Source organism: Rousettus aegyptiacus, unplaced genomic scaffold (assembly GCF_014176215.1).
Source record: "Rousettus aegyptiacus isolate mRouAeg1 unplaced genomic scaffold, mRouAeg1.p scaffold_m13_p_4, whole genome shotgun sequence".
Lineage (NCBI taxonomy): Eukaryota > Metazoa > Chordata > Mammalia > Chiroptera > Pteropodidae > Rousettus > Rousettus aegyptiacus.
The window spans coordinates 1,568,441-1,591,218 of NW_023416307.1; the positions used below are offsets into that span (position 1 = coordinate 1,568,441).

Here is a 22,778-nt window from a genome sequence, read left to right on the forward strand (position 1 = left end):
TCTCCACTTGGATTGTAAACAGTTTCAGGGCAGAGAAAGCATTTCAGAGCCCAGAGGAATCTAAATCCGTAGTCTGTATTCACGTGCACGCACAGACACACTCACACATACACACGTGCACGTAATCACATGCCCACACACATGCTACTCACGCACGTGTGCGCGTGCACACACACACACACACACACCCACTGTAGACTGCCTGGAAGTCTACAAAACCTTTATTACTTTAGAACATCGCTTGGGTTCTTATTCTTGAAGAGTCTGGCTTCTTAAAAAGGCACATCGGCCAGCCATAACCGTGCTGCCTGTGACTCAGCAGACCCTCTGCCATCAGCAGAGCGAAGCTAGCGACGCCCTGGCCAGGTCGGGTCACCGTAAGATGATTCCGAAATGGCTTGGGCCTTGAGGAACGAAGCCTGCCTTCCCTTCGGCAGGGGACTCCCCTGCACACCCAGCTTTCAACCCAGGATGTCCCCCAAGAGAGCAAGCTTCGCGAGGGCAGGAGCCGTGAACACAAGCCGACGATGTGGCAGGAGTGCAGCTCCGCCGCCTCTGCCGGTGAGCCCGGGAGGCCTGGAGTCACCGCGCCGTGCACGCACGCCGAGGCGCCACCCGCCATGGCGGCGCCCCCTGGAGGTCGGCGGTGGCGGCACACGGAGGGGCTGAGAGCACAGGCTCGGCCGCCGGGTCCCTGTCTGCCCCGTGTGTCCGTGTGGCCGCCTCCGTCAACCATGCGTCGTGCGTCGCAGCACTGCAGTGTCGCCGGGCTAGGGGGAGGGCCGGAGCTATCAACCCAAGGGGAGGAAGCGCGCGTGCCCCCGGCCGGAAGTGCACCCGCCACAAGCCGGAAGTGGGGGCACGACTCACCTGAAGGGCGCAGGGCGCCCTCCTCAAGACGGAAGTGGGCCCGCCACGAGCCGGAAGTGGGCGCTCCACAAGCCGGAAGTGGGTGCACAACTCACCGGAAGGGCGCCCCCCTCAAGCCGGAAGTGGACCCGCCGCAAGCCGGCCCTGGGGGTGAGGGGCTTGCACTAACGCTGTTACCCTCACTGCGCCTGTGGTTATTGGCACCAGGGTCATTCGGTTTTGTTTTGGTGTCTCTAAGAAGCGGGCGGGTGCTGGTTTCCCTCCTGTCAAGTGTTCCTTAGTGTATTTTTTTCTTTCCCGTTCAGGCTCCCAAGAAACATTTGCAAAATGGCATTATCCGAGGCTACCAGATAGGCTACCGCGAGTACAGCACTGGGGGCAACTTCCAGTTCAACATTATCAGTATCGACACCACTGGGGACAGCGAGATCTACACCCTGGACAACCTGAACAAGTTCACGCAGTACGGCCTGGTGGTGCAGGCCTGCAACCGGGCCGGGACGGGGCCTTCTTCTCAGGAAATCATCACCACCACCCTCGAGGATGGTAGGTTCCGGGGACCGCGGCGCGCGGCTTTCCGGTCGCACTCTGGGACCGACCCCGCAGCCCGGCCGCCTGTCGGCTCTGCGGTGACGAGGGGGCCAGGGTTCCCACTGGACAGGCTGGTCCTCATTAACCGGAGGACCGCACTGATTCGCCCCCGCCCTTGACGGATCTTGACCGCAAAGCCCAAATCCTTGCACAGGAGTGAGGTGTGTTCCCAAGTGAAACCAAGGCTCTCTGTGACTGCAGAAGTCTGACCAGAATGTACGAATCTGATTTTCTAAGACTTTCTCCCAAATCGATGTTAAGGAGAATTCCCCCCCCCCCCTTTTTTATGATTGCTTTCTATTTTCGAGCTGTTGGAGACCAGAGAACAGAAAGAGGTAGAAAATCTCATGGTGCCCGAGCGCCCCCTAGTGGCCAAAAGGAATTAATTCTCACTTCTACCACGACCTGGTGGAGACCTAAAACAGACCTAAAATCTCCAGTTTCCAGTCGTGCTTGAAAAGAGAGAAAGCCTGGGGTGCCGAGATGCAGACTTTTAGATAAGATATGGGTTTAACTGCAGCAAGTTTACAATGCAATTATCTCTTGTGCAATTAGCCACTTGGTCATACGCTTGAGGAGGCACAGGGTGACTTACATCTATAATTTCTGACAATTTTTATAGAAAGAGAAGTCTTAGATAACCAGGAACTTGAAGACTGGGATTTTCTTTTCATCTTTATAATCTTTGCAGTGGTGATCAACAATGCCCTTTGGTTTATGCTTTGATGCTCATTTTTCATTGATGCATATGGTTCGGTCAATATTTTTGTCTCCTTTCCTAGATACAGCATTGAAGGTTTGCATAAATTCGATATGAAAAATGTTTCAGATATTCTTCTAACCGGAATATTGGCCTCTTTTCTCTCTTTCCTCTGACATAATATGGCGTTGAAAGGAAGGCTGGAGATGAGGGTGGGATAGTGAATAAGCTATGATCACGTGTCTGCTTTTTAGTACTTTTCAGTAGCTAGTCTTCCAGTTTATGTGCAGGATATTACTAAATAAAGGGAATGTATTGTACGAAGTAAATGCATCTTAAAGCAGTAACTTACAAGAGTAGCAGGAAACTAAGCCGGACCAGCAGTGGCCGTTACCCGTACACTAAGATCAGAAGCGTTCTCAGCTCCTTAAGCTTAGGACGACCTCCTTAAAAGTGAGGTAGTTCAGCTGGGAAGAGAGAGCGGGGACGTCTATTAGAACATATGCATAAACTCGTGATACTCTACTGAGTGGTACTCGCATTTTCCTTAACTTTGGGAATTGAGCGTAATTTGTTTCTTTTGCTTGCACATTGAAATAGTAAACTAATGTTGCTTATTCGTCATTGCTCTGATAATGAAAGCACCCGCCGTTGTTACAGATTCTAATTATTTAATTTCAGTGCCCAGTTACCCCCCTGAAAATGTCCAAGCCATAGCAACGTCACCAGAAAGCATATCAATATCCTGGTCCACACTTTCCAAGGAAGCACTGAATGGCATTCTCCAGGGGTTCAGAGTCATTTACTGGGCCAACCTCATGGACGGAGGTAAGAGGATTAAACCAGGTCTTTCGGTTTGTCCCAGGTCTTTGGGATTTGCAGGCTGCTATCCTAATACGGGATTCTGGATACGGCAGGCGTCTCTCTATCACTGAGCGCTTTCATCTTTTGTCCACGTCGTTCTGTTCTTATCTCTCGCCCAGTATTTTAACAGGTGCACACAGCAGTTTAAAGCATTGCCTTCCTTCAAAAAGCAGTGTGAGGTCTAGGAGGGGGCGGCACTTGGGAAATCTAAGCATGGATGTGTTTTCCTAATTATGAGTATCTCTGTCAAGCTTCTGCGGGCAGCACCATAACCTTGATCTGTATCTAGAAAGTTCTCCGTGATGAGTATCTTGAGAGGCTGACTTCCTCCTAGTCCCCAGTAGACTCAGCAGGAAAACTTCTTCAGTTCCTGTAGTTGGACTTCGGGGGAACTAGGAAGGAATGCCAGACCCCTGGACCCTCCTGTTTGTCTCCTTCCTTTCCCGTTTCTTCTTCCCCTCTCTCTCCTCCTTTCCCCACATTCCTCTTCTGGTTTCTTTGTGTTTATTTTTTCCCTCTCCAGTCGTATTTCAGAATTTCTCCTGTTTCGGCAGGACTTTGATTGAGAGTGCCCGCTCAGGTGGCGGCAGGATTGGGGCCAAAGTGTCTTGGGTGGAACACACGTCAGTGTCTTTGCTGTCAGGTGGCACGTTGCAGAGCCAGGCTGACGCCCCCCCGCGTGAGCGCGACAGGTGCACGCCTGCAGTGCAGCCCCCGGCAGGAGTGGCCTCCCGAGGTCTGCCCACTGCTGATGTGCCAAGGGAACTGTGCCCACTGACGCAATGCCCACCGACACTATGTCCACTGACGCTTGAGGACACGTCACACACACACACACCCTCATCCTCCTGTGCTCTCCACTTCCCAGACTCTTCCTGTCCCCCTGTCCCTGGGTCCTGCCTTCTCTCTTGCCTGGGGCTCCTCTCAGCCCCTCTGGCTGGGCATGGCCTCCTGGTGGAAGCTCACCTCTGAGTTTGAGCAAACACAGCCGGGGCTCCCAGGTGTATCCCACTCCCACTCAGGACCACCTGGGTCAGCTCTGCCCAGCAGATCACTGCTCCACCCAGGTAACAAGCTCGGAGGCCGCAGGAGTTCCAGAATAGAGGAAGGAAGGCTCCCTAGCAGTATTGGCCTAATTTGCTAAGTAAACAGCAGTGTCTCAGCCTTAACTGTTTATGTCTGTAAGCAGATTTGCTTCTCAGGGCTGAGGGCAAGACCCGAACCCTCTTGATGTCCAGTGTGACACCTTGCACAAGGCACTGGGAGGCAGTCTGTAAAGAGTCATGTGCTCAGTCCTAGAGCAGACGTGTTAGCCAAGCACGTGCTCTGTGCTGTGCTCTGCTAGACACCGAGGATGCAGTGTCTGCCCTGTTGGAAGTTCAAGACCAGTGAGCCAGGGAGGACCTCGTGAGCATAGAACCGCAGTCCCATAATGTGCAGCCAGCCCCACTGAGGGACAGATTAGAGTGGACGATTCTTCCACAACCTCACACTCTCCTCCCAAAAAAAGCTTTTAGAAGTCCCATAGATGTAAAGTGTAGAGGAACAGAAATGTGCCAATTATCTATTTTATTGACACAATGCCAAAGGATATCATTGCATGTATTTGTTCTGGTTTCTACTCCTCACCTTGAATAAGATAAAATTAAACTCCCTAACACACTCACCTAAAGGCAGTGTTATGCTGAAATAATTCCTTTTTGTTCTTGTTGGAAATATTTCCAGAATCCAGTGGTGACTATTTATTCGTATTTTTACATATCACTCATATTTGCAAATATTGCCTGTTACCCTCTTAGTTCTCCGGTGGATGATGTGCTTTATATGGTTCGGTCAACTTTTACCCTCTTCAAACTTTAAAAACTTGGCTATTCAGACACATAACCTTATTTAAATAAATGATGCTTGGAAATGCCCACCATCCTAAAGACACTTTTACTCTCTTTGTTAAGATCAAAGCGATGTACTTGGTGTCCACTGTAGAAGTTCAGTACTTAATTTCCAAAAGACAAGAAAGAAACCCTCAGAAATATCAACTGCGTCTGAACAGTCACCCTTACCTGCCTATGAGAGATGAATGAATTAGCAGAAATTTCATGGAATTATTGGGTGCTTTTGCACAAACTCCTTAGGGTGTGGCCCTGAGGTTTCCACAGACACAGAACATGTAGCTACTGTGCAGGGATCTATGCCCACTGACCCTCGAGAACACAAACACACACACACACGCACACATGCACACTCAGACTGGGAGAGACAGCGTTACTACCGCTGTGATTAGCAATTACTCAAAATACTTTTAAAAATACATATAAGAAAGCATTTTGTTATCGTTAACATGATTAGATAAAGTAAAACTGGTTGATACATATTTGATAACTCAGGATAAACATACAACACGTCAGTGAAATGTCTGAGAATTTTATCATAAGTAGAATGTTAAATAATTTTTAAGACCTGAGTGAAGCAATTCATCTGAGATTGCTAAGGAAATGATATACTTTGAAAAGTCCTTTTTCTATCTGAATCCGAGCTACTTTTTATCTCTTTTTTCTTTCTTCAAGACAAAAGTGGATGATTCCAAAGCAAAGCAACATTTAGGTGCCAACCGGGGTGTTTGCCGTGGTTGTGGATTGTTGGGGGGATGCTTCAGAAAACTTATTTCCACCCCTGATTTTTTTCTGCCTTAAAATCCTTTGAGGATGAGGAAGGGTATAAATACATAAAACTTTTGTTAAAGTTTTTTAAAAGCTTTCACTAATAGAAATAGTGTGATTTCTAAATTTATATATTCATTTCATATTATTTTACTCATGATTCCAAGTGAACACTATACTTCTCATATTTTTTTTAAAATAGCCCTATTGTGACTGTGAAAGGCAGATGAGAGAAACCCATATTTAAGCTATAAAAAAGAACGAGAGCTTAAAAAAAAATGGAAAACGAAGCATGTTGCTTTGCATTTGGCTTTTTTAATAATTTTCCTCCTGGAGTGCATGTGTGGGAAGAGTTGGTTCTGGCCGCCGGGTCGATTTAGAAATCTTTAGGGGATGATTTTGATTGAGAGTTTTGATTGTAATTGTATTTCTAATTCATGATAAATGAGTTCATCAAAACAATACAAACCCCAATATGAGTCTACATCCAAATATTAATTCTAATTGGTAGAGTGATTCAGGAACAGATGTAATTCTTTCGTTTTAATGGTTGCTCTCTTGACAAAGATCAGGCGGCCCCCTCTCCCTCTCCCTGTGAACCGCTCCCCCCCCCCCCGCCGCCCTCCTCCCCCGCACCATCTTCCTGGAGGACGGCACACGGCTTCCTCTCATGTCTTAACGCTGGAGCCCATTTTCTCCATGACATAGAGACGCCTAGGCCCTTCTTAACGAGAAAAGCAGACAAACAAGCAAAACACGGAGACCCCAGGAGGGCCGATGATTTAGTCGAGTCCTCATAACTAGCACCTGGCACACAGCCCCCATGTACCCGCCCCCCTTAGGAGCATTTTCCCTGATTTTGCATGTGTGTGCATGTGTACACGTGTGTGTGCATTTGTGTGCATGTGTGTGTAAACTTTGGCATAATGTAGAAATTCCTAAATCTGAAAAGATCTTGATGAGATCTATACTTATCCTTTTTCCATTAACATTTGGGTTTTTTATCCTAATCCAGGGACCTGTATTAGACACGTTCAGGAAAATGAAAATTATAGGTGAATAGTATAATGGGAGAGACCTAATGTTATCCGGTGCAGACCCCTCCTTAGGGGGAGCGTTTCTGACCCCCTGTGTCTAGCAATTGTCGACTGAGTGCACGACAGCCACGCACAAGCAAACATTTGTCTCATTTTCATGTCATCTGTCAGGGCTTCCAAATTGTGGCCCCTGAGAGTCTGCATCCCCCTGTCCTCCCCAGATGACACTAGGCCAAAGGCATTTTGGTGGGCTGTCCTCCTCACCCTGCTTTCTACCCCAGCAAAGTGTCCTGCCTCCCAAAGTCGCCCATAGTCTGCTCAAGGTAGAAACCAGCCTCTGGCTCTTGCCCATTCCAAGGCTGCACCAGTTAACACCCCACACGTGCCTGTTTCTCCAGCCCCCTCGCCACATGCAGGGCCCGCCGCCCACCCCCGGCATGTGCGTGGCCAGCCTCGGACCTAAGTAAGCGTGGACGGCACGTCGGCGGTCTTCACTAAGGCGAGAGAGAGCAGGACAAACCAACAGGCAGCCTTGTTGCTTTCTAAACCACACGGTGGTGGCTTTCACTATAGCCAGCCGCGCGACTGCCCGGGACTCCCTCCGGACCTCCACCGCCCACCCCGTTCTTAGTAAGCTGTCACACACGATGCGGCCGGTCCCCAACATTCCCCAGACGGCCACGTGCCTTAGGGACGAGCCATTCCTCAGGCGTTTCTCTCCTGTTCTGGCTCCACCAAAGGTGGCTTGTTTCAAACTCCGGGACACCTGCGGGGCATTAACGTCACTGTGAGTGTCCTCAGACTGCCATGCACACCTGCCAAAGACGGGAGAGCACAGCGTTCCATCTTCGCGTGTAATTAGCGGATCCCACTCCAGAAAATGAAGCATTTTTAGCTAACGCCAAATTTCTGACACATCAGCATGTCACCCCAGCAAGGTGCTGAGAGAGTTCGCTCCAGGTGAAAGGGGGGAGTTGGCAGAGTCGCCTCAGCTCAGCTCAGGTGTTAGAGAAGTTAGGGACATAAAAACACGTGTGCGTCGATGTAGAGTTGGTTTTAAAAACACAAAAAACAAAGCACTCGGCTTGCAGAAGCATCTCTCCTGTTTGGAGGCGCAGTCACAGAAGCCGTCTCGGCTGCAGTGATGGAACCGCAAGTGTGCGCACGTGTCCGAACTCAGTAAAACGTACACGCTGAATACGCGCAGCCTTTTAGATTTATTTTTAATTGTAGTCGACGTGCAGTATATCTGAGTTCCAGGTGCGCGGCACAGCGGTCGGACAATCCTAGGCCTTGCGAAGCGATCAGCGCGGTGCGTCTGGTGACCATCGGTCGCCGCCCGCGGTTATTCTAGCCACGCGGTCGGAAACGTGTGTGCAGAGTGAGCGCTGTGTAGTCTGCGCTTCCTGGGTGGGGGTGCGAGGGTCGTGCCTGGTCAGCTAACGCCGGAGGGCTTCCGGGGGTGGCGGCCGTGGGGCTGGCGTCGGGTCTGAACACTAAGTTGGAGTGAGTTTGCTGTTCAGGCCCGCGTTCCGCCCGGTGTTCCGTGGCAGTCTGGTGTGAATGCTCTTTTCCTAATGGAAAGGGCGTGTTGGGCCCTTTGAGTGATTTCAGGGTGTGACACACAGAGGCACGTGGCCAGTGCCGGGCATCAAGGACGGCACGGGGGGAGGCGCGTGGCCACGGCCGCGGTAACTGGACGGCGTTCTCTTGTCCTCTAGAGCTGGGCGAGATTAAGAACGTCACCACCACGCAGCCTTCCTTGGAGCTGGGCGGGCTGGAGAAGTACACGAACTACAGCATCCAGGTGCTGGCCTTCACCCGCGCGGGCGACGGCGTCAGGAGCGAGCAGATCTTCACACGGACCAAGGAGGATGGTGAGCAGCGGGGCAGGTGCGGGCCGGGGTGGGGGCGCTTGGTTCCCGCCGCGGGGCACGTCCCTGGGCTGGGGCTGCAGGCGGGGGGCCGGTCGGAGAGCGCCCCCGAGGCCGTCCTCCCGCCCCGACCTGCTCCGTGCGGGACGCTTGCTGCCCTGGCCCGCGCTCCGTCAGCCCCCCGCGTCGCCTGCGTTGAGGTCACCCCTGGTTCTCTCTTCCCCCATCACTTTTTTTTAGCTAAGTATTATTTTAAACGAAAATGCCTTTTATCTCAGGGATGTAACACTCGCCACACGTGTTTTGTATCCCGTTCGAGTAAGTGTGGGGACTGCTCAGCCATCGCGTGTAAGCTCTGATGGTTTCCATCCTTCCACTTTAGTAATATGACTGACAACGTAAGTCGTATTGCTCTGTGACAGCTGTAGACCCACTTTAGAATAAGCCCTTAACTTGAGAGCTTCGTGTTGGTTTTTTAATTTTTTTATAACAATCTATCATGATTTAGTAAAATTTTACATCATGGCGCACTTTGTGTTAGCCCATTAATTCTTGCCCTTCCACACAATTTGGACTGAGCTACGTGACGACTTCCCAAAGCTACAGAAACTGCATGGCAGGTAGCTTTCGGGGTATTTTGGAGGGAAACTGAGGAGCCTTCGCCGAGCCCAAGGAACAGTTTAAGTTCCAGTAAATAGCACAGCAGAGTGAGAAGGGCGGCCCCACCTCAGTAGAGGAAGGGCCACCGACGCCGAGCCGGTCCCTGCGTGGAGCCCCCCACGCAGGAGCAGAGCCGCAGCGGGGGTTGGGCAAGTGAGACCCCAGGCTTCCTGCGCTCTGTGCCCACTCGGTCTCCCTCCCGCGACTCTGTTCCGCAGGAGGCTGGCGGGGTGGAGGAGGGGCCGCGTTCACCTGTCCCCCCGCACCTCCCATGTATTGGCAGGCCTGGTGTCTGCGGCCTGCTCGCCACGTGGGCCGTCAAACATGCTGCCGCCCCATCCACATCTGTCCTGTGGAAGCAAAGCTCAGGACTCACGCTCGGGGGCCTGGACAGACCCTCCTCTTCAGTACCTCTGTCCCCCAACAGTCACGGCGCCCCCCCCCCCCCGCAGACCCGGCCTTGGTCCCACCACAGCCCCGTCCGTCCGTCCTTACGTGTTGCTTTCCTGGTCTCTCCCGCCCTTCCCTCATCTAGCCCGGCACACACATTCATCCTCATCAAGTGCAGTTTCTCCAGAACAGACAGGTGACTCTTCCCGGGATATGCAGGTGTCAGCCAACTCTGCTCAACGCAGTTGGGTCATCAGAGAAATCTCAGGTCAGAATGCAGTGCCATTAGGAAGCCACACACTAATAGACCTACAAAGCCATGTCCTGAGTGAAGACAGCTCTCATTTAATTTCTAAAATGTAATAGACGAAGAGCCATGCCCAGGTGCCCGCGGGACTGGGCACCTTGCCTCACCTCCTCTGGCTGTCTTCACGTACAGACTTTCCGTAACGATCAGACTGCACAGAATGAAGACATGAAAAGCAAAGTGATGTGTGCAAACACCTCGTCTGACACGGAGTGGGCTGGTTCCTGACACTAGACATTTGATTATTTGATCTCTACTCCTTCAGAGCAGGGGTGGAACATTCTTTTGCATTGCTAAGCAATAACACAGATGTCACTGAAATTATTATTTAAAGAGCAAATTGATCAGCAACATGAATTTTGACACCCGCGTTTTTCAGAAGGATGTACAAAACTCCGATGGGAAGCCACAGCTTCCCACTGACTTGGTCATTCAGGATCAATCTCCGATTGATCCTCTGGTTTCACAAATCAAGTTCTGTCTCAGAACCTGAGCCTTAGACCCTAAGTCCATTTTGCCCATTAATTATTCTCTGCTTTCTCATGTGGTCCTGGTGGTGTGTGGGATGCAATGGGTTATGCAGGGTCCTGCCTTGGGTCTACCAGTTGCCCCAGGGAGGCGAGGAAGAATTCCATGCGTGCTGGTGTGTGGGCCGGTGGCGCAGAACTGCGTGGCGTTATTGGCCAGGAATAAAGCATCAGCATTTTTTTTTTTAAAAAGCCAGAGCAGAGATTAGGTGGGAGTAGAAGAAAACTAAAGTAATGATAAGTTCATCTCTCAGATTCACGTGAAAAATTCACTAACTTAAAAATGGTGAAGAATTGTGCCAGCCACCTCTACAGACATCATATCTAATACAGATGTTTAGGCTGATTATAGAACTGAGTGCAATTTCGCATCTTGTTGAAAAAAGAGGCAGAGCCTAATTATCATAGAAGAAATGCTTAATAAAATTAAGGACATTGATCCTGTTTAGTATTCCACTAGGAAGCCTTACAGTTTTGAAGTTTGGAATTGACTGCCAACTTCAATTAAATTATATAAAAGTGTGGATAAAATTCCAGTAAAATAACAATCGCCAACATTTATTAAGTTCTTCCTCAGTAAGACACTATTCTAGGCACAGGTTGAAGTTGCAGTGTTTATCAATATTCTCACAAAGAAATATTTAATACATTAACAAACATTTGGTTTGGTCCTCTACGCCCACTACATTTTTAAACTAGGGTCTCTAACCTGTCAGTGTAAGGCCAGAATTGTAGATAATGTCGTTAGGTCATCAATCATCTTAAAAAGGAAAAAAATTGTCACTTCCTACTCAAACATACAAACACAGAACAAAATAATAAATAAAACTAGATAAAGTAGAGTTAAAAATAAGACAAATTACCCCCTTCCATGGGGGTAATTTGCAATCGAAATATTTATTTGGAGGATAGGTTTTGTCCCTTAAGCAGTATCTCAGCCTCTGTAAGGATTCTTGCTCCCTAGACACATTCTAGGTCCGTGGACATAGTCGTGAATCCACAAATGCAGTCTCAGGGTCTGTGAGAATTGTCACACTCTCGGATTCTTTTCCCAGGACTGCCCAATCAATGAGAATTTAACACCAAAGGTTATCTGCTGTCTGGCTTTCTGGCTTTAAATCCAAGACAGCTAATTCTGAATTCTAAAACGTTTGTGAAGTCCTCATAGCACTGCGTTCGCCAGGGTTATACTCCGAGCAAAGGCGTAGGAGAAGAGACACAGCACAGTGCAGCCTGTTAGTTCTCAGTGGTCGTTTTCACTCTGGGCGTGAGGCAGTTTCAGCCCCGACCCTTTCCTGCAAAAGGAAACACTTTGCATGTATATGGATGGTTGTGCTTAACTTCAAAGATTTACTGAGTTCCTCACTTGTGCATGTGAGTCTCTGTAAGGCAGTGTGTGACAAGGCCGGTGGGGGCGTCACGTGTGACCTTTGCTCCCTGCTCCCGTGATTGAGCATCTGTTTGGCGGGACGTCTGGAAGCAGAGCTAAGAGTGAGTCAAAAATAAACAGACATCAGGGTGGCCCTGAGCCCTCTGGCCACCCGCATCCGGAGCCATAAATTCTCTCGCAGGCATGGATGGTGTATTTTCAGATGATTGTGTAACTGCACCTCGGTGCACCTTAAAAATGATGGACTCTGCATGTATGAGTGTGCGTGTGTGAGTGTGAGTGTGTGTGCGTGTGCCTGACTGCAGTATCGCTGCCCTCGGCAGACGCCGACGGCACTGTGTGCCACGGGAAGGCTGCCGGTGAATCACTCAATGCCAGTGCTGCGAGGGAGTCCAGAGTCCCGTGGCGCGCGACGGTGCCGCGGCCGCACACACCCGCCGTCCCCTCTGCCACGGGGGCTTCGCAGCCCCCTCCTCTGCGGTGCTTCTCCCGCAGGTGTGTGTGGTGCCCACGGCCACCTGGGGGCGCCTCAGAGACACCCAGTGCGGGGCTCCCTGCTCCCCACTCTGCCTCAGGAAGAGCCACCCCACCTCCTCTTGGGTTGTGATTGGTTCCGCGTACTAGTCCAGGTAAAAGGTGCGTCTGCTTGAAGATGCCTGGAGCCCACTGCTCTAGTAAGGCGGTGCGGACGTAGCTGTGGCCGTGTGGCGGGCGGAGGGCCCCGCGTGCATTGCTTGGCTGTGACGATTGGTGTAGATACATTCGTCCAATATTGTGTCATCTGCTCATGGCTCAGGCCACTGTGAAGCTGGGGTTCAGGTGGATCCCGTGGGGATCACACATGCACAGGCATGCCTGCACACATACACAGCATGCCACTCACGCACACTATACACACCCTAACCACATACGAGACACCACACACATGCGCACACACACACTATACACACACGCACGCACACACGCACACACCCTACCCACATACAAGACACCACACAGACACACACACACACTATACACACGCACGCACACACGCACACACCCCCGCCTTTGCCTCGCCACCAAGGGCAGAGAAATGAGCGTGACGAAAGGGCAGCCGGCCGAAGTGGCCGCGCGGGCACCCGGACTTCTGCCCAGCTTCAAGGCAGTGTTTTTTCGGACCCCAACTCTGATGTTTTACTAAGATACATGAATGAAGGTCCTAACGGTGTGGATTCATGTTCTGTGCTGTGTAACAAATTGCCACAAACTTATCACCTTAAAACAGTACAAACGTATTGTCCTGCTGTCGTCATGGCTCAGGCGTCCAGGTTCGGGTTCGCCAGGTCCTCGGCCCGGGTTCTCACAGGCTGAAATCAGGGTCCCGCCTGAGCCGAGGACCTCGCCCACACTGCCTGGTTGTTAGCGGGATCCAGTCCCAGGTGCTTTTAGGGCTGAGAACGTCTCCTCAGCTCACAGAGGCCGCCACCATTCCCTGTCACGTGGCTTCCCCCAGCATGGAAGGTTGCTTCTTCAAAGCCAGACAGACAGACAGACAGCTCCCAAAACCCTAGGTCATCATGTAAGGAGGTCCTGGGCGTGGGGAGGGAGAAGCATGCCACGTCCAGGGACCTGCCAAGGGGTAGTGGAACACCGAGCCCGGCGGGAGCCCAGCCGCTGGCCTGGCACATCCACGGAAGGTGCACGGGGCACAGCAGCCTTGCACGTCCACGGAGGGGTCTGAGGAGGGAAGAGAATTCTAGGTTCCAGCTTCTGCAAACGAGATGGCTATGTCATTTCCTGTGAGGCGGGACAGACGGGGGTCAGGCTTAGGACAGAAGATAGTGACCCCTGCTGGGGACCTGGGAGGCCTGAGGTGCCTGGGAATCAGTGGAGGTGTCAGTGGCACTTGGCTTGTAGCCGTAAGAGAGCCAGCGCGCAGGAGGTCAGGTCCAGGCCCATCAGGGGAACGAGCAAGAGATGGCTCCGTGCAGCGGCTTCCTCCTTCCGCCGGGCAGACCCGAAGTCTGAAGTTTATTCAATGGCCTAGAGGTCACAGAGCGCATGAGCTCGCCTGTCCCTTCACATGCAAAAAAGCAGGTCACCAAAATGCAGTCTGATGACAAGGAATGTTTTAAGAAAACGGGTCCCAGGCTGACTGTCCCACCTCATCTCTGTCCTCTGCAGTTCTCAGCCTCTCGTGTTGATAACTCAAAACCGAGTCACAAAGTAAAGGCTGGGATCCCTCAGTGATGCGCACAGTGAGGAAATGATGACGGCGTTTACGAATGACGGCTAGGATTTATTTAATGCTTGTCGTATGCAGGGCTCCATCTTCTTTACATGGATTATCTCATAATCTTACCTATAAAGTGATAAAGAGTGTAATCACCGACTCAGCCCTATAGACGAGGAAACTACAGCTCGTTAGAGAAGTTGCCGAACTCGCCCAGGACGCAGAGCCAGGTGGCAGAGGAGGGACGCAGCCCGCAGTGGGGCCGCAGGGCCCGCGCCTCAAACTGTCATTGTGGCATCCAGAGCAGAAGTACATTCTGAATTCCAGCTCTTGAAGTTGTGGCTCAGCAACCCAGAACACATTTCCAAGATGTCTTGTTCCCCAAAGTTTCTATGTAGTTATTATTTTATCGAACAAAATTCTAATCGCCACACAAGGAGAGCTTGCACAAGGCAGATCGTAGATCGGCGTGCGTGGGGCCAGGTCGGGGTTTACGTAGGGCGGGCAGTGCAAGCCCCGTGACCTGCTGTGGCCAAGACAAGTTCATGGAAATAACCAACTAAAGCAAGAAATCGCTGAATTTTACCGCAACCAAGAGATACATCGTAAACATGTATTTGAACTTAAAACATATAGCTATAGATTTATTTTCCAACCACCATCTAACCAGTTGAGTTCTTTAAGTTTGGGGTGACTGTGTCATCTTTCATTCCAGAGCTAGATTCATCATGGACCATAAGAACTTTCCGGTTTAAGCTCCTTGACAGTAGAGCAAAAGCGCATTGTCATTTGCCAACAACCTTTCTGTTGATTTGATGTCTTAAATCTGTTCATTTTGATGTTTGCCATGGGCACCACTCTTCCCGCTGGTCTCACTCAAACCTAATTAAGCCTTCTTTTTAAAATTTACCTTCAGAAAGCTTTTCCAGAGAAGTTCCGTTAATTGTCGTAGAAACAACTTCCTTTACACTCACGTTCCATTGGGTTCCATGTGAATAAATTGCATCCCTGTGCCGAGTACAGTTGTCACAAACAGTGGGAAGGAGCATGACTGGCTCCTGTTGAGCGGTGACTCAGGTTGTCATGGTCAAGGTCCTTGAGCTCCTGGAAAGAAGCTCGTCAGAGGGAGCATTTGGCGTGGGGGTCGCCAGCCAGGAGGTGGCTTTGTAGAAGGGGGGAGGCGTGCTGGCCAGCCTGGGGCATCCATTAGCACACAAGTGCCAGGTGACTGTCCGCGTGCCCTTGGCGTGCGGGAGGCACCTGTGGCTCTGAACTGGGTGGGCCTTCACAGCCGTCTTGGCTGTTGGCCTCGCCCTCGGCAAAGCTCCACACAGATGCCCTCCGTACGCAGGACAGCCGTGCCTCGCTCCCAAGGGCCTCGTAATCCAGGGTTGACGGCTTACGTGTTTCCTTCCCTAGACCCTCTGCTGTCAGCGGGGCTTGACAGAAACCGATACCATGATTTATCCATTCCGATACCGTGATTTATCCGTTCACGTAGGGACTGCATCCCCCCCCCCGAGCGCACCCCCACCGGAGTCGCTGGCTGGTCGTTCTGACCTAGAGACGAAGGTGGCAGTGATGAGACACACGTTCAGCCCCAGACGCACGTACCGGACGGCGATGCCGTTGGTGGAGCACGCGGGGTCCTCCAGGCGTGGCGCGGGCCTTGCATGGGTTTGAAAGTCAGGGCTCCCATCGAGGTGGGACCTGCCGTCCACGCAGATGGTTAGGCCAGGGAGGAACAAAGCAAGGGCCTCCCGGCCTTTCTCATAGGAGCGCTGTCCTCTTCCCCCTGCGCCCTGCCCGCCTCGGCCCCTCCTCCCTCTGCGACCTGGAAAACGCAGGGGAGGAGGGGTGATGGCTCCGGTCTCCCTCTCAAGCCGTGTTTAATACTCTCGGCACCACCTTCTGCCTCTTAGACGGAAGCTTGCCATCTAGACAAACGGGATCTGACACAAAAGTCCATTCTCATAAAAAATGCTGCCGTGCCCTCCTGAGCCACACGAGGCACCACTGCAAAGGCTTTTGGGCGGGAAGCACGGTCTCTGATGTCCAGACGTTTCCCCCTCGTTCCTCTGAGCTCAGGAGGCAGGAGGGGCATCCCCGGCCCATTCGGAGCCCAGACCCGCAACAGAAACAACAGTGACCCGGGAGCTAAGTTCTCCAGCTCTTCAGAGGCCGGAAATCACCAGAACCTGAAATGGGCGGGGGACGGTCCCCGGGAAACAGGGACCCCACGTGATAGCGTTAGTTCTGTTGAAGAAACAGGGACCCATGGCAGTGTTTAGGAACAGCGAGGCAGACTCTCCCTGGCGACTGCCGAGGCGGGTGCAGCGTCTGCCACCAGCGGGATTTCGCAGTGAGGGGAGAGATTCGCCTCCGAACGCCACCAGTAAACGTGGGCATTGACAGCCACGGGGCAGGGGGATGAGCGGGGCCTTTGGCTGGAACGTGACTACGAGGAAGCAGGAGGGCCGCGGGGCATTCCAGCGAGATCCGTGGGACGGGATTCCTGCGAGAGGCCGGCCGGGACCATCGTGCTGCCTGGAGGATCGTGGAGAATTAGGGCACTGACCCGATGCCTGGGTGGTCAGGTGTCCAGGGGATCCTGGCTGGCCTTTCTCACTAGAATGAGGCTCGCAGAGGACACACCCCAGGACAGGGCCCAGTGGGGCTCAGATCCTCTGTCACTGCCTACGGCTGCGGTAACGAAAAGCCACGAGACCAGGGCCTTCCGCAACAAAGTGCCGTCTCACGGCTCTGGAGCCCAGACGTCGGAAATCCAGGTGTGGCAGGGCGGCCACGGCTGTGGCCCACGAGGCGCCGCCCGGGGCCTCCCTCCCCGGCATGTCGGCATGTCGATGGCCGTCGTCTCCCCGCGTCTGCTCGCCAGCCTCTCTCTGCGCATATCGCATATCGTGTCCAGATTCCCCTTTCTTTGCAAGGACACCAGTCGTGGTGCGTCAGGGCGCCCCCTGGTGACGGCCTCTGCGAAGACCCGGCCTCCTAACAAAGCCACGTTCTGGGGCCCCGGGGGTTAGCGCTTGCCCGTGTGAGTTGCCCGGGGGGGGGGGGGGGGGGGGGGGGGGGGGGGGTGCGGGGAGCGGGGCGCCGGGCACAGGCTCGGCTCCCGCAACTCAACGCGTGGTCCTTCCAGTTCCAGGTCCTCCCGCGGGCGTCAAGGCGGCCGCGGCCTCAGCCTCCATGGTCTTCGTGTCCTGGCTGCCCCCCCTCAAGCTGAACGGCGTCATCAGAAAGTACACTGTGTTCTGCTCGCACCCCTACCCCACGGTGAGTTGGCCAACGAGCGCGCGCCCCTCCGGTCCGCGTCCCCAGGGCGCGTCCACGCTCGCCCCGCCCTCCGGCCCCCTCCCCCCTCCTCCCCCCCCCCCCGTCCTTCCTTCGCTTCCGTTTCTCTCCTCTCGTCTGTCCCCACGTGCCAAGCAACATCCTCATGTGCGCCTCGTTTGAAAATACACCTCTGAGTCATAGGAAGGGACACGGCTGTCTCAAATTAGTGTTTATTTGGTGGCTTCCCACAAAACTGCCAGCTGGCCTATCAAGCTCAAAATGCAGAGGCCTTAATTGTGCCGTAATTAATAGTCAGTGGACAACACCTATTGATTTCGCTGTTGGCCTCATCCCTAAATGCGCCTCATGCCTCCCCCGCCCCCTCCCGCCCTCCGCCTCCCCCCTTTGCGCCCACCTCCCACCCCGCCTTCCTGCTCTGCCCCACCCCCAGCAAGACGCGCCACAGCAAACCCTGTGGTCTTAGAAACCAGGGACTTCAGTGAGGGTCTGTGACCCTTGCAATTATAATAGTCGGCTCAGTTCATTGTGAAGGAGTTAAAAGTTAGAGTACTTAATATTTCAAGGTGCAGTATTTATTGCCATTAATATTATTACCACTGAATAACACCTGTAGAGGTAAACTGCCCCTTAGACCAGATACAAAAAGGAAATTTTGGAGAGACTAAAACAGAAATGGTTCATCAAAATTCATGGCATTTTCATAGAAATTTTTAGGACAAATTCTGAGGTAGGTACCACGTCCAATCCACCTTTTTTTTTTTTTACCTCCCAGCTCCCAGCATAGAACTTGACATGCATAGCCTTTCAGTAAGTATTTGTGGGGGGAACATGCAAACCAACTCTGGCCTCACTGCCGTCAAACGTCGTAACAGAAAATCTCTCGTTTTTACCATTGCCAGTGTACGGTTTATGGCGTGAATGTGCACGTGGCTGTGTAACCATTACGCTCCGTCTCCAGAGCTTGTTCTTTCCAACTGAAGCTCTGCGCCCATTAGGCACCAACGCCTCACCCCTCCCCACAGCCCCGGCGCCACCGTCCTGCTTCCTGTCCCCGTGGATTGGGCCCTCCTAGGGACCTCATCTAAGTAGAATCAGGTGGCATTTCCGTTTTCGACTGGCCTGCCCCACTAGTGTGAAGCGTTCACGGGTCACCCACTTTCTAGCATGTGTCAGAGCTTCCTTTTCAAGGCTGAATAACAGTCCCAAACTAACTTATTAATTAGTCTTTTGATTAAAGCGACGTTTCCCACGTCTAGAGTCTGTGGGGGGCCCAAGGCCCGGCGGCACTGTGGACGGTGAGCGTGCGCGACGGCGGGGAGGCCCCGAGCCTGCGTGTGCACCTCGCCGAGGTCCGTCTCTGCCACGGTCTCACGTCCTGTGCTCTGCCGCTCACCTGTCAGTGTAACATGGTCAGAGGTGCGTTCCAGAACTTTCTGCAGGTTCTTTATTTGTTTTCAAACGTACTCTCACCTGCTGAACCCTGAGATGCAAAGCCCAGAGACGCAAAGCCGTGTGGACGCTGAGATGTGCCGCGGGCGGCTCACCGAGGACCCCGCTCGCATCCCTAACATGTCGCCGTTTTGCCAAAGAGAGACAGAGTTGTTGCTGAAGTAAGAATAGCCACGTTGGAGCAGAAGTCAGTGCTTTGAATTCTTCGTTCCTTTACCGATTCGCTGCAGGACTCGCACTTGCTGTTTTGACTGGAACAGGCTAGAAAGAGGCCAGCGGAGGACGGGGACGCCGTTCCTGCCGACCTGGGCTCATCTCCGAACCGGAAACCCGGCCTGGCTCATTCGACGTCAGTCCCGAGTGACTGAGGCTTCGATCAGTGAGCCCCGTTCATGGGTGCCATGGTAGGGACCCTGCCAGTGCCATACATCACAAAAAGGGAGCGTCACCATCCTGAAAATGTCACCGAACGGTCTCTAGGGCAGAGTAGAAATGATTGGCCCTGGGAGACCCACGGCCTCTCCAGGCGCAGAACAGTGAGGTTCGACCACCTAGTACCTTCTCGGCAAGACCCCCCCAAAGCCACAGCAGTGGTGACATCAAGCCAGCCAGAAGAGGTGGGGACAACAGCTGAATTTCTCAGTTAATGGCCTACGACCGCCCACAGGCGCCTCTGTGCTGGCTTTTGTTCATATTTAAAAACACCCAGGCCTAGGGCTGTGATCATCACAGGGGCCTGTGGCCTCCCGTGGCCTTCTGGGCAGTGCCACGTATGAGGCTTCGCACGGAGGGGCCAGAGCCCCAGAGCTGTCCCCGACAGAGTGAAGCGACCCGGAGTGGCTTCCATCCCACCCCGTTCATGCTGCGAACACCGTTTAAGGCCACGGGGCCTAATTAACAGACTTAATTTTTTAGAGCAGCTTCAGGTTGACAGCAGAATTGAGGGGGAGGTGCAGAGGTTTTGGAGACAAGGCCTATTTTTAAAGGAAAAGAGTACCACAAGCGCAGAGCGGAGAGAACTAACGCGCTTCCCCGGAGGTAAACCCTTGAGAATCCCAGCCGTTATTCCGTTTTCCACATGAAATGAGTAAGAAACCGGAGATCAATGAAAAGGGGTATTTTTCCATCTTTAGTTTCTGTAATTTAATTTTAAGTCGGAAAACTGGATCCTGTCACATTTTCGGAGGCTTTCGCATGTCTTCCTGTGTGTCGGAGCAAACACCAGAGGGCAGCCCAAGCGCTGTGTTTTTCTCGTTCCTGCATCTGAGGGTTTTTTTCTTTCCTTTGAAATGGCTTCATGCTGAAGTGTGGAGCATGAGAGGACGAACCGGGGCGCGGCGGCCCTGGGTTTCATCTTCTTCACCGAGCCCCTCAGCTAACCTTGCCGACAGTCCCCAGTGCATCTCTCTTCCCTGGGGATGGGCCTCGATCAAAGACTCTTCTCTCTGCGTGTGAAACACAGCGTCTAATCACAGGCATCTGTCTCGTGGCATTCTCCCAGGTCCGCTTAGTGAAAGGCACGAGAAATTGGAACTTGGCGTGCGGCGGGACAAGAGACTAAATTCTTGTCCAGACTGGATGTCTCGAAGTGCGCCTGGGGACACGCGAGTCTCCCGGAGAGGGACCGAGCGGGACATTGACCTTCCCTGGTCAGAGACGGGACGGCAGAATCTCACTTCGCTTGACTCGGGGTCTCGTCCACATAATTTACAGACCATGGCTATTAACTTGACTATGTAATGGTTTGGGTGATCAGTTCACTGTGATAAATTCATCTCCACTGTGCTCGGCAATGGGAATCCGAAGTCGTGAGCTGAGCTTGTCAGGTTCCAGGTGGAAAGCAGCCAAGCTTGGTTTCCTAACGCCCTCCCTACGTGAAGGCTGTCCGCGAACGGTTCTACACCAAACAGGCGCTGGGGTGTGGGAATTGTCCACTTTGCAGTACTAACCGAACTGGTTCCTGCAGAGCTGAGCGCTTCTCATTAGTGAAGGATAAAATCAGAACGCTTAAATGAGCGTGTCACTAAGCTGGGACCCACACCAGTCTTTCCAGTTTCAGAGGACCATGTTATTCTTGCACATAGTAGGTACTCAGTAGATGACGCTTAGTGAGCAGAGGCGAACATGCCATGACCTTCATGTCCAGGAGACGTTCAGGAATCACTGCTCCGTGAGGCAGCCCCCAGCCGGGAAGCAGCAGGCACTCCGGGACGCGAGGGGAGCGACCTCTGCCAGGGCCAGGCAGTTTTAGTCTGAGGCTGCAGGTGTGTTCACCTCTTAACTGTCCCGAGAGTGCATTTACTGAAGCCACCATGGGCCGGGGACAAGGGGAGGGGGCCTCAGGAACCCCGAAATGTCCAGGAACCTCAAGTCAAAAAGTGGTGCAGTGATGGAATCGGGCAAATCGTGCCTGGCTCGGCCATCTATGTTTATGTAAATTACATATCGTTTTGTCGTGCTCGTTGTTCCAGAAGCCTCCGCGGATGTCCCACAACCTCTTAGGAAGAGCTAACGTTTCACCTTTCTGAGCCTAAGCACAGCACGCTAAACGTTGCTATTGATTTCAAACTTGCTTTTTCTTGGCTTCCATCATCATTTCATTCCTTCTCTCCCGCTGCTCCCTCTCCCAGGACCCTCGCCCTTAGGTGTGGTCATTATGCAATACTCTTCCTTTATCCTCTTTTCGTATTCTTTACTATCTCTATGAATCATCGGAAGTCAAGGAGTTCAAAACTTTTATCTCAAACCCTGACAATCTTAGAGAACCAGCCAGTCCTGTATTTCCGACTTTCTACCATCCGCGTCTTCATGGAGCCCCAGCCAGACTTCACACCCGACATCCCCAGAGCCAAACTCATTCTTGCCCCACTGTCCTCCTGTGTCGAACGGTACCCTTTGGGTTCTGACCGGAAGCTTTAGAGCTTCCTTGGACTCCCCTTCCCCCTCCCTACTCGTTATCTGATCGGCTGCGTAATCATTTCTTCATTTACACAGCACGCATATGTAGAGCACGGCCCTGGGCCGTGGGCTGAGCCAGGCTCAGGGTGTGTCAGTCCAGAGACAGTTATGTTGCGTGACAAGCCTAAGATCTCAGTGATCCGTACCAACTATCGGTTTGATTTTTCTTTCCCAGTCGCGTCCATTGTGAGTTGGTGGCAGCGCTGTTCAGGTTTAGCTTCACTCTGGGAAGAACCCAGGCAGGTTTCATGGCCGAGAAAATGAAATCCCTGGAGGGTCTGACATAGGCATGAAACGCTCCAGCACAGAGCAGAGGCTAGAATTCGTCCCACGGCCTCACACGACTGCAGGGGAACTAGCAGGTTCAGCCCTGATGTGTTCCCAGAGGACAGGAACACTGGAACGTTGGGGGAACAGCTCTAATGACAACCACGAGACTGTGGTCACAGAGGACAGAGTGTCCTTCCTGAGGAGGTCCTGCCTCGAGGGAGGGCAGAAAGCACCAGAGACGGTCACCGTCTTACAGCCCGGGCTTGCAGGAGGTGAAGAACTTTACCAGATGAAGGGTATAATGACCAGAAAAAACGGCATTACAGAGCGACAGTGTGTCATCAAGATCCTCTCTCCGCAAAGTCCTTTAGCCCCCTCCCTCCTTTCACACCCCCCACCATTGCCTTGGTTCAGGTCCTCGCCTGGGGAGCCCAGACTAAGTCAGAGCCTTCCGCCACCAGCGCCCACGCCCGTCCACTGCCCACACCGCTGCGTACTTACCTTTCAGACTCTAGATCTGATCATGTCACTCCCCGCGAGAACCCATCATTTCTTGGATGGCCTTTCCCTTTTTCCCTAAAAAAAAAGGTTTGAAATCCTCAAGGTGACATGTACAGATTTACACAATCCAGCTCCAACCCTGTCCGGTCTCATATCCGACGAGCCTTCCCCCACCCAAAATCTGAGCCACGCCACATGAGTGT

The 22,778-nt window shown here is 52.6% G+C and overlaps 1 protein-coding gene across 1 annotated transcript in view; it reads left to right on the forward strand.

Annotated features, from left to right (window-relative positions):
• Window positions 1-22,778, forward strand: part of DSCAM (DS cell adhesion molecule) — a 510,406-nt gene that overhangs the window by 422,239 nt on the left and 65,389 nt on the right. The window contains exons 17-20 of the mRNA XM_016121720.2: window positions 1,176-1,416; window positions 2,843-2,989; window positions 8,441-8,596; window positions 17,243-17,376. Of these exons, the coding sequence (XP_015977206.1) occupies window positions 1,176-1,416; window positions 2,843-2,989; window positions 8,441-8,596; window positions 17,243-17,376 (678 nt within the window). The remainder of the gene's footprint in view (window positions 1-1,175; window positions 1,417-2,842; window positions 2,990-8,440; window positions 8,597-17,242; window positions 17,377-22,778) is intronic.